Below are 11509 nucleotides of genomic sequence, written 5' to 3' on the forward strand. Positions count from 1 at the left end.
CAACATCTACCATCCGGTTAGTTAGCCTCACCTCTCAAACATGTCTGATCCTTCAACATCTACCACCCGGTTAGCCTCACCTCAAACATGTCTGATCCTTCAACACATCCGGTTAGCCTCACCTCAAACATGTCTGATCCTTCAACATCTACCATCCGGTTAGCCTCACCTCAAACATGCCTGATCCTTCAACATCTACCATCCGGTTAGCCTCACCTCAAACATGTCTGATCCTTCAACATCTACCATCCGGTTAGCCTCACCTCAAACATGTCTGATCCTTCAACATCTACCATCCGGTTAGCCTCACCTCAAACATGTCTGATCCTTCAACATCTACCATCCGGTTAGCCTCACCTCTCAAACATGTCTGATCCTTCAACATCTACCATCCGGTTAGCCTCACCTCAAACATGCCTGATCCTTCAACATCTACCATCCGGTTAGTTAGCCTCACCTCTCAAACATGCCTGATCCTTCAACATCTACCATCCGGTTAGCCTCACCTCAAACATGCCTGATCCTTCAACATCTACCATCCGGTTAGCCTCACCTCAAACATGCCTGATCCTTCAACATCTACCATCCGGTTAGCCACACCTCAAACATGCCTGATCCTTCAACATCTACCATCCGGTTAGCCACACCTCAAACATGTCTGATCCTTCAACATCTACCATCTGGTTAGCCTCACCTCTCAAACATGTCTGATCCTTCAACATCTACCATCCGGTTAGCCTCACCTCTCAAACATGTCTGATCCTTCAACATCTACCATCCGGTTAGCCTCACCTCAAACATGCCTGATCCTTCAACATCTACCATCTGGTTAGCCTCACCTCTCAAACATGTCTGATCCTTCAACATCTACCATCCGGTTAGCCTCACCTCAAACATGCCTGATCCTTCAACATCTACCATCCGGTTAGCCTCACCTCAAACATGCCTGATCCTTCAACATCTACCATCCGGTTAGCCTCACCTCTCAAACATGCCTGATCCTTCAACATCTACCATCCGGTTAGCCTCACCTCAAACATGCCTGATCCTTCAACATCTACAGTACCATCCGGTTAGCCTCACCTCAAACATGCCTGATCCTTCAACATCTACCATCCGGTTAGCCTCACCTCAAACATGCCTGATCCTTCAACATCTACAGTACCATCCGGTTAGCCTCACCTCAAACATGCCTGATCCTTCAACATCTACCATCCGGTTAGCCTCACCTCAAACATGCCTGATCCTTCAACATCTACCATCCGGTTAGCCTCACCTCAAACATGTCTGATCCTTCAACATCTACCATCCGGTTAGCCTCACCTCAAACATGTCTGATCCTTCAACATCTACCATCCGGTTAGCCTCACCTCAAACATGCCTGATCCTTCAACATCTACCATCCAGTTAGCCTCACCTCAAACATGTCTGTCCTTGGGGCGCCCCGGTGGCTCAATGGGCTGGGACGCTTACCATGTAAAGGCTGGTCCTCACCGCAGCGACGTGGGTTCAAATCCGGCCCACGCCCTCTGCTGCATGTCTTCCCCTCTCTCTCTCTCTCTCTCTCTCTCTCCCTCCCTCTCTCTGCTCCTCTCTCTCTCTCTCTCTCTCTCACCTTTCCTGTCTGTCCTTCTACTGTCTTATCCTAATAAAGCAGAAATACCCTAAAAAGACATGACATTATTACACATGTCTGTCCTTGGAAGAATATGACTGTGCATGTCAACAAAATACAATTTTGGTAAAGAATGATATCTTTCTGAAATGTTGTGGTGTGTTTCAGCTGGACCCGGTGGCCTACAGGATTGAGCCCATGATCATGCCCGACCTGGACCTGAAACCTGTCCTCATCCCTCATCACAAGGGGAGGAAAAGACTCCATCTTGGTATTGAACTCTAGATTCAGTGCTTCCTGTTTTGATCTGTATCTCACCGACTGTTGAGTGTGGTCCGGTGTTGTCGGGGTGTTTTAATAACGCTGGACCGTCGCGTGTTGCAGAACTGAAGGAGAGTCTCACTCGGATGGGCTCGGACCTGAAGCACGGCTTCATCAGCTCCCTGAAGAGCGCCTGGCAGACGCTCAACGACTTCGCCCGCGCCCACACCTCCTCGGCCCAGCTGCAGGCGGAGCTGGCCATGGTGGCCAGTCAGATCAAAGAGGAGGAGGAGAAGCAGGTGCATGATGGTAGGTCCAGGCGGGAGGTTGATCTGGAGGAAAACCCATTATTGGTTCAATAAATGTTCTTATGCTTAACGACCATTATCCACACAGGGAGGAAGAAGAGAATAGTCAGATCAATGAACGGTTCATTTTGCATCCAGAAACTGCACATTGTGGTCATTCATGTGCTCTTGCCTCCTAGCCTAGAAATAAGTCTTGATGTTTCCGGGGCGGCTGTATAGCTCAGGAGGTAGAGCGGGTCGTCCAATGATCGTAGGGTCAGCGGTTCGAATCCCGGCTCCTCCTGACTACCTGTCGAAGTGTCCTTGGGCAAGACACTGAACCCCAATGAGCACGCTAGCGCCTTGCATGGCAGCTGCTGCCATTGGTGTGTGAATGTGTGTGTGAATGAGAGGTCTTGTGGTCATGTATGTGCTCTTGCCTCCCTGACAACAGCTACAGTAGCTTAATACAACAGCTACAGTAGTGAATGGGTGAGTGAGAGCTTTGGATAAAGGCGCTATATAAGTGCAGTCCATTTACCATTCCATTACTGCCTGTTGAAACGGTGAATGTGGCGCTGTGGTGGTGGGTCTCAGAACACAAGATGGCGGACAGTCCCGAGCCGCAGCGTGAGGACGAGCCGCAGGTGAAGGTCGGGATGCTGAACGCAGGAAACCGCATCGACTACGTCCTGCAGGAGAAGCCCATCGAGAGCTTCAACGAGTACCTCTTCGCTCTTCAGAGTCACCTGTGCTACTGGTATGTGTCTCTAGCCTACCGCGCGGAACCAACACCCAGCGGAACCAACACCCAGCGGAACCATTAACCATCTCAAGATGCAGTACTTGGTGTTGTAATCTGCACTTATTCATGTCTATATTCCTGTTCTTTCAGGGAGTCTGAGGACACAGCCTTGATGATCCTCAAAGAGATCTACAACACCATGGAGATACATCCTGAACAGATCCTTCACTGATCACATGATCCTCAGAGAGATCTACAACACCATGGAGATACATCCTGAACAGATCCTTCACTGATCACATGATCCTGAGAGATCTACAACACCATGGAGATACCTCCTGAACAGATCCTTCACTGATCACATGATCCTCAGAGAGATCTACAACACCATGGAGATACCTCCTTCACTGATCCTTCTCTGATCACATGCGTCGGCTGGAATGGAAACATTCACCTGCAAAAACGGTTCTGAAATCCCCATGATTAAGATATATTTCCTTATGTGGATTTTTCTGTGTTAATACTGATAAACACCCATCCATATAGTCTGTTTCATGTTCTTGTCATGTAATATATAAGGATGAATACACTTGTATTATGCCATTTGTCTTAAATTAAGAAAAATATAGATATGTGGATTCTAAACCCACTTGTTTGAAATTACATTTTTTTAGATTAAATGATAGGACTGGTGAAGATGGATTGGAGTTTACTGAAATGTAATGGGCGAGAATTTACACAACTGCAACTGAAATTCCACCGGTAAAAATTATTTTATGGCAGCAAAAAAAATCACACCCAGGTGGTGAAGTAAGCAAGGTTTATGAGCCATCTCTACTGCCCTCTGCTGGTTGATTAGGGTACATCTGCTTGAAAGGTCATTAAATAAAACATTTACTTTCAGATCAGTTGCCGAGTCCTTTTTAATTATGTATATATTTTAACATAAACATGTTTAACATTTTAACGTCTGCTGCTTGTGTATAGGTCACTCCAAAATATAGAAGACGATGTACCAGGTTGAGAAGGTGCATGGGAGGGCATTGTTTAATGGGATTTTAACAAATTCTGAGAACAGAAATGCAAAAACAGCCGTGTTTGTGCACAGACAAATGTAACAGTAGTACAGTACTATTAATTTGTAATAAAAATATTTTGCTTGCACCATGTTGAAGATATTGGACACAACTGAACTCTACTCTCACAAGATCGTTGTTCCAAGCGTGACCTCCTCTTCTGTACAGAGCGTTCTGAAGAGATGAAATAATACTCAATACCAACATGTACAATAAGCAAAATGTGTCTCTAAACATCCAGCCTCAGCATCAATGACGTCTAGAGAGGTATGCAGTTTAATCTCTAGTATTTCATATCCCCTTCAGCTAGTAGGCACGTTAAGACAGGTATCATATTCAACTGTATAAAATCTATATTAGAAAAAGCTATTTACATTATTCATCCGAGATTTACCACAGCTTGACTGGCATTTAGTGGCTCCAGTAATGGAAGGTTCCAGAAGGTTCCAGCTCTAGGAATCATCTTCTCAGGAAAGGAACGATAGCAGATTGACCCTAAATTAATTTGCGTACTTTTTATATCTTTCTGTCCCAATTCAGGACCACAAAAAGTCCTTTAACACTTATCTATGCAAAGAAAACATGGTTGTCAGATTGTCCCTTTCAATAAACTTTGTGCCAACATTTAAAATGTCCCTTTTATCACTAACTCCACCATGAACCAAGGTTTACATACATGAAAGATGAAACAATATGGCTCTAGAAACATGTTAGACCAGGGATCCTAAAAAAGAGGAATGCTGTGTTTTGATTGGTTTGACCTGACAGGTAAAAACATTGCCTTGATAATGACAGGTTTGCTTTAGTTCCAAACCTCACAGGTGTTCAGTCCTTTCATGTTGATGCAGGTTCCCATTTTAAAGTTGTTTATGATGTTTCACATTCATCAATGTAATTGTACACTTCAGTACATTCAGCGGTCTTCAGCTGAGCTATAACATGTAACAGGACTTTTGTTTTGTAAACAGCTCTCTTCGATAGTGCATTGTAATCATGTTAGTACTGTCATGACTCTTTGTTAACATGTTAAGGCCGGGACTAGGAGTGCACAGAGATGACAGTGTAGCTCACAGGTCTGACTCAGTCCTCTGCTTTGCTCTGGGTCTAGAAGGTCTGACTCAGTCCTCTGCTTTGCTCTGGGTGTAGAAGGTCTGACTCAGTCCTCTGCTTTGCTCTGGGTGTAGAAGGTCTGACTCAGTCCTCTGCTTTGCTTTAGGTCTAGAAGGTCTGACTCAGTCCTCTGCTTTGCTCTGGGTCTAGAAGGTCTGACTCAGTCCTCTGCTTTGCTTTAGGTCTAGAAGGTCTGACTCAGTCCTGTGCTTTGCTCTGGGTCTTGAAGGCCTGCTTGCGGAGGTGACTCTCGATCTCGTCGCGGAAGACCAGCATGCCCAGGTGGGAGTGGGAGGCCTCGTTCATGGCTTTGGACTGGATGCACATGCGGTACTGTTCTGGCGTCAGCTCGTCGGCGCAGCGCTTCTCGTGCCACTGGTGGAAGAGTCCCGACACCGGCGTGCGCATCACGATCAGCTCGCTGCGAAGGTACTTCCTGTACAGGTGGACGTCCTCCACGCCCCAACCTTTCACCTCCAGATCAAAGCCTCCTGGGAGATGAGGAACACGTTGGGTTAGTGTTGGACCGCTCACCTCGGTGGACGACGGCCTCTCATTCACTCTGCTCACCGATGCTGAGGAAGTCTGAGCGATACTGACACGTCATCCCGAAACCAAAGTCTCTCCAGAAACCAGCGTCTTTCTTATGGATCTGTATGGAAAGGGATCGAATCACTGGCTACTTCTTACACACCAGGCAAAATGAAAACTTTTCACACAAAGCTGAATAAACATGGTTACTTACAAGCTGATTTTCGATGGGTGGAGCCAGCTCCAAATTTCCATAAACGATGGCAGGATTATATAGACTGAAAACCACCGGGTAAAAGACTTTTTTGTCTACAAAAGAAAAAAAACGTACAAAACACTAAGTTTGGTTTCTCATATCCTGTACCACACCAATATAATAGTCAGGAGATCATCAACTCATTAGACAGAAAGGCGCGATGCTATCATCTGATCATCTGACAGAGGGAACCTACTTGGTGCAGAGTGAAGCCGGCAGGTGTTGAGGAACTCCAGAGTGAAGTAGATATCCACGTCACAGAAGAACATCAACACATCATCCTTACTCCACGCGTGGGCTCCGATATCCAGACCCCTGCCCCGGGAAAACTCCTCATCCACCGGGATGAGGGTGTAGTTGGAGAAGTCCTCCTCCCTGGGATCAAGTGGTACAGTACACCATCATTACCATCATTACCATCATCATCCTCGAGATATGCTATGCTATGCTATGATATGCTAAAGAACAGTAACAGCTTCCACATTTAGCCAAGTGACTCTGCAAATGATGCATATTATTATTTTGGGAACGTATGCAGCATGTATTAGAGTGCAAAGTAGGATGCTCTGCTATATATACACACATCTCATCATTCATTAAAAAATAACAAACCTGGCCATTTTTTCCAAAGAGGATTTCACTTCTAGCAAGCCCTCCTGTCCAAAGTAAACCACAGTCAAATGCACTCTCTTGTCTTGCTGTATGCAAACCTCCCTGCAAACACAAAGGAAGACATTACAACATAATTAGGTTTCCGTTCCATTCTCTTATCAGACGTGCGTCTGTGTAATGTACCCCGCCCACGTGAGTCATCTGTGAAATGATCACATGATCACATTACTATGATCATCATAATCCTCCTCTCAATTACCTCATGAACTCAAAACCATCTAACCAATCCTAAGAGCCCCTTTCCCTACCCCAAACAAGAGCCAGCCCTCACTATGAGAGCAGGATCACCTCACTATGAGAGCAGGCCCCATCACCTCACTATGAGAGCAGGTGGGATCACCTCACTATGAGAGCAGGCCCTATCACCTCACTATGAGAGCAGGCCCCATCACCTCACTATGAGAGCAGGCCCCATCACCTCACTATGAGAGCAGGATCACCTCACTATGAGAGCAGCTACACTCACCTGAAGTTGCGTAGGAACTGTGAGAAGGTGTCTGCTCGTCCCGCCAGAGGCACGATGATGTTGATGGTCATCCCCGCCGTCTCCAGGGACGCGCTCCTCACCTTCATCAGCGGGCCGAAGGGACGGAAGAGGGTGACGTGGCGGAAGTGGACGGAGTCCTCTTTAGAGAAGAACAGCTCGTAGAGTGTCCCTTTGTCCCGCTCTGTCCTGTACAGACCTGGCGAGGAGGGGACAGACAAGTAGGAGGTCATCCACACGACTGCTGGGAGAATCTGCAGATTCACGAATATACACTGAGTATGTTACACATTACTAAGGGTTGCAAATTTCAAGGAATTTCTTTCATTGATAACTGTTAACCTTAACAAACGATTAATTGATAAGAACGCCCCTCGCTTCATTTTTGTGTCTTTTTCCGCTGTGTCGTTGAAATTTCCCGGCATCCCAATTAGCCTTCACTACGTGGCGGGGCGCCCTCATGTGCAGTCAGACCTTAAATCATGATTACATTTCACACAACTCCCGTTGATAATGTTCGTTCAAAAAAAAAAAAAAAGTTATGTTCCATTAACAAGTAATTAATCAAGTAACCAAATCTTACTTGAGTAAATTCTTATTGGCAATGAATCAATAGTGGATTAACTGGTAACATCCCTACACCTCTCACATCAGCTAGAGTAGCTAGAAACCCCCAGCCTCGTGGTTGATCTCTCTTACCCCCAGCCTCGTGGTTGATCTCTCTTACCCCCAGCCTCATGGTTGATCTCTCTTACCCCCAGCCTCGTGGTTGATCTCTCTTACCCCCAGCCTCGTGGTTGATCTCTCTTACCCCCAGCCTCGTGGTTGATCTCTCTTACCCCCAGCCTCGTGGTTGATCTCTCTTACCCCCAGCCTCATGGTTGATCTCTCTTACCCCCAGCCTCGTGGTTGATCTCTCTTACCCCCAGCCTCGTGGTTGATCTCTCTTACCCCCAGCCTCGTGGTTGATCTCTCTTACCCCCAGCGTTGTGGTTGATCTCTCTTACCCCCAGCGTCGTGGTTGATCTCTCTTACCCCCAGCCTCGTGGTTGATCTCTCTTACCCCCAGCCTCGTGGTTGATCTCTCTTACCCCCAGCCTCATGGTTGATCTCTCTTACCCCCAGCCTCGTGGTTGATCTCTCTTACCCCCAGCCTCGTGGTTGATCTCTCTTACCCCCAGCCTCGTGGTTGATCTCTCTTACCCCCAGCCTCGTGGTTGATCTCTCTTACCCCAAGCCTCGTGGTTGATCTCTCTTACCCCCAGCCTCGTGGTTGATCTCTCTTACCCCCAGCCTCGTGGTTGATCTCTCTTACCCCCAGCCTCGTGGTTGATCTCTCTTACCCCCAGCCTCGTGGTTGATCTCTCTTACCCCCAGCCTCGTGGTTGATCTCTCTTACCCTCAGTGAAGTGGCTCTCGGTGTAGGGCTGTCTCTGCCCATCGTCCTCCTGGGCGTCCTCCTCGTCGGGGTTGTTGATGACCTCCAGGGCGGCCTCTATGACCTCCACCAGCTCGTCCCTACGGTCCTTGCGCACGGGCTTCTCCTCGGGGTGGCGCGTCAGCCCCATCTCCAGCTGGTACACCCTGGTGCTGGTGAAGCTCTCGAAGGGGACCAGGGCGTACTCGCTGGGCAGCCGCGCGCCCGTGTTGACCTCGGCCTTGTCGATCTGGGCGTGGAGGTACTCCAGGAGGTCTCCGGGCTCCTGGTCCTTGGCGTCGGCCGGCCCCTGCGCCCCGGGAAGCTCCTTCCTGTCCTGGAGAGACTTCAGCTTCTCGCTCATCTCCTGCAGCTCCTGCTTGAGCTGGGCGATCTGCTGCTTCAGGCTGTTGGCGCGGCTGACGTGGCGCTCCTCCTGCTCCTGCAGCATGGCCTGGTAGTGCTCCTTCCCGTAGGGCTCCCCCCCCAGGCCGGGCAGCGCCAGGCTGACGTCCGCCGGGGGGGTGCACTCCAGCAGGTAGGCGAACAGGAGCAGCACCAGCAGCAGGAAGAGACCCAGGAGCAGCCAGCGCACCCGACCCTGCAGTGGCAACCCTCGCCTGGGCATCACGCTCGCATCAAGCCCGCATTCCCTTAAACGGCAGCTAAATCGCCATCAAGCTGGACAGACCAGACTAGTTGTGAAGCATATTCAAGTCCCTGGATGCAGCCTTCACAATGTTTACATTTAGCCGGAGAGAAAAGCTGTCTGAAATCCCATGAGCTGAGAACAGCCCCTCAACAGATCAACAGCTGTAAAAGACCACTGAGCTGTCTCATGTCATATTGGATTAATACTTTCAGAGACATTTATGATGTTTTGATTGGTGATTTGCCAAGATCACCCCAGTTGTACTGAGGAGCCATGCCAGCAAATGTCTTTCACATGTCAGAGTGCTGAAAACCAGAGAGAGAGAAAGGAATGAATGTGAGCACTGGAGCATTTATATATGAATACTACAGCACAAAACAGGTCTCACACGTACAAGGGATGTTTCAATTAATTTAAGAAAGAGGGCTAGCTAGGTTATGGCTAGGCTAGGATTATTTATGTTATGAAGAGTAAAAAAAAAAGCTAGGATTATTTATGTTATGAAGAGTAAAAAAAAAAGGCTAGGATTATTTATGTTATGAAGAATTTAAAAAAAAAGCTAGGATTATTTATGTTATGAAGAGTAAAAAAAAAGGCTAGGATTATTTATGTTATGAAGAGTAAAAAAAAAAGCTAGGATTATTTATGTTATGAAGAGTAAAAAAAAAAGATAGGATTATTTATGTTATGAAGAGTAAAAAAAAAAAGCTAGGATTATTTATGTTATGAAGAGTAAAAAAAAAAGCTAGGATTATTTATGTTATGAAGAGTAAAAAAAAAAGCTAGGATTATTTATGTTATGAAGAGTAAAAATAAAAGCTAGGATTATTTATGTTATGAAGAGTAAAAAAAAAAAGCTAGGATTATTTATGTTATGAAGAGTAAAAAAAAAAGCTAGGATTATTTATGTTATGAAGAGTAAAAAAAAAAGCTAGGATTATTTATGTTATGAAGAGTAAAAAAAAAAAGCTAGGATTATTTATGTTATGAAGAGTAAAAAAAAAAGCTAGGATTATTTATGTTATGAAGAGTAAAAAAAAAAGCTAGGATTATTTATGTTATGAAGAGTAAAAAAAAAAGCTAGGATTATTTATGTTATGAAGAGTAAAAAAAAAGCTAGGATTATTTATGTTATGAAGAGTAAAAAAAAAAGCTAGGATTATTTATGTTATGAAGAGTAAAAAAAAAAGCTAGGATTATTTATGTTATGAAGAGTAAAAAAAAAAGCTAGGATTATTTATGTTATGAAGAGTAAAAAAAAAAGCTAGGATTATTTATGTTATGAAGAGTAAAAAAAAAAGCTAGGATTATTTATGTTATGAAGAGTAAAAAAAAAAGCTAGGATTATTTATGTTATGAAGAGTAAAAAAAACAAAACATGGACAACTTTCCTCTGTTGGTGGATGGATATCTATCATTAGCTAACTATCCAGCTGGGTTGGTGGTGGTCAGATGATGGGCTCAGATATTCTCTGGTCAGAGTTATTATGGGATGTTTACTTTATATCTAGCTAGCTGACTTAGTTATCTAGTCTTCTGATTAACGCAGTGCTGTTAGGGTGTTCCTATATTGCAACACACTGACATTTAGCTATTCTAGCTAACTATGCAAGTTATCACCGAGTAAATGATTTTAGAATAAGCAAGAAACAGGTACAAGACATTAAGCATGAACTGCTATTGTCTTGATAGTGAGGCTAGCTCTCCTCAGGTAGGATCAGGTTGGTTTAGCCAGGGAGTCATGTTAGCTAGGCTTTGTGGTCGAGGCTAGTTAGCCTGCTTGCTAGCTATAAAACACAGCAACGTAGTGTTATTGATTGTAGAGCTAACGTTACAGGCTAGTTAGCTAGTTAACTAACTTAAGATACATGCCACCAAGCATTTGCACCGTTTAGAGTAAAGTATTTTGTAATAACTTACCCAGTGGATGAGATCTGTTCCCTCCTTTCTTAGTTGGCGAAAAAAAAGCCACGGAGACGGAGGAGGCTACGGAAAGCGAGTGGTTCAGTTTACCAGACAGAAAACTGTACCTTTCGATTTCTCGATTAGTCAGCCAGATAGCAACAACTTTAATGATTGTTTTATTTTCACCGTGCCCGCATGTAAGTTATGAATAATTAAAAATTAAAATCTGGACCAATTTTCAAAATAATAGGTCTTGACAGCCATTCAACCTGGCTCTCGTCCAGCTGGATCCCGTGTCTTTGTGGTGGGCAGGGGTATTAAGAGGTGTGTGGGCAGGGGTATTAAAGGGGTGTGGGCAGATCACGTGTCTTTGTGGTGGGCAGGGGTGTTAAAGGGGTGTTAAAGGGGTGTTAAAGGGGTGTGGGCAGATCACGGGAGAGGCCTACCTGGGATAATAGCCAATTATCATAGCATGTCCTAGTTCACCTGTCCAGACTT

At 45.5% G+C, this 11509-nt stretch overlaps 2 protein-coding genes across 3 annotated transcripts in view; one reads left to right on the forward strand and one right to left on the reverse strand.

The window, feature by feature from the left end:
• sec23ip (SEC23 interacting protein) overlaps positions 1–3779 on the forward strand; it is a gene marked incomplete at its 5' end in the record, with an annotated part of 11902 nt that extends 8123 nt beyond the window's left edge. For both annotated transcript variants that reach the window (XM_084452022.1, XM_084452023.1), the window contains 4 exons: positions 1784–1886; positions 2000–2185; positions 2761–2923; positions 3059–3779. In XM_084452022.1, the coding sequence (XP_084308148.1) occupies positions 1784–1886; positions 2000–2185; positions 2761–2923; positions 3059–3140 (534 nt within the window). In that variant the 3' untranslated portion in view covers positions 3141–3779. The remainder of the gene's footprint in view (positions 1–1783; positions 1887–1999; positions 2186–2760; positions 2924–3058) is intronic.
• Positions 3780–3954: 175 nt separating this feature from the next.
• On the reverse strand, positions 3955–11074 carry csgalnact2 (chondroitin sulfate N-acetylgalactosaminyltransferase 2). The gene is made up of 8 exons (XM_084461526.1): positions 11027–11074; positions 8437–9411; positions 7020–7236; positions 6494–6595; positions 6078–6256; positions 5840–5934; positions 5665–5746; positions 3955–5585 (listed from the first exon to the last, which is right to left on the reverse strand). Exons 2-8 carry the CDS (start codon positions 9080–9082, stop codon positions 5293–5295), a joined length of 1614 nt encoding a protein of 537 aa, XP_084317652.1. The 5' UTR covers positions 9083–9411; positions 11027–11074; the 3' UTR covers positions 3955–5292.
• Positions 11075–11509: the final 435 nt, after the last annotated feature.

The sequence above is a fragment of the Borostomias antarcticus genome (genome assembly GCF_949987555.1).
Source record: "Borostomias antarcticus genome assembly, chromosome: 2".
NCBI classification, from domain to species: Eukaryota; Metazoa; Chordata; class Actinopteri; order Stomiiformes; family Stomiidae; genus Borostomias; species Borostomias antarcticus.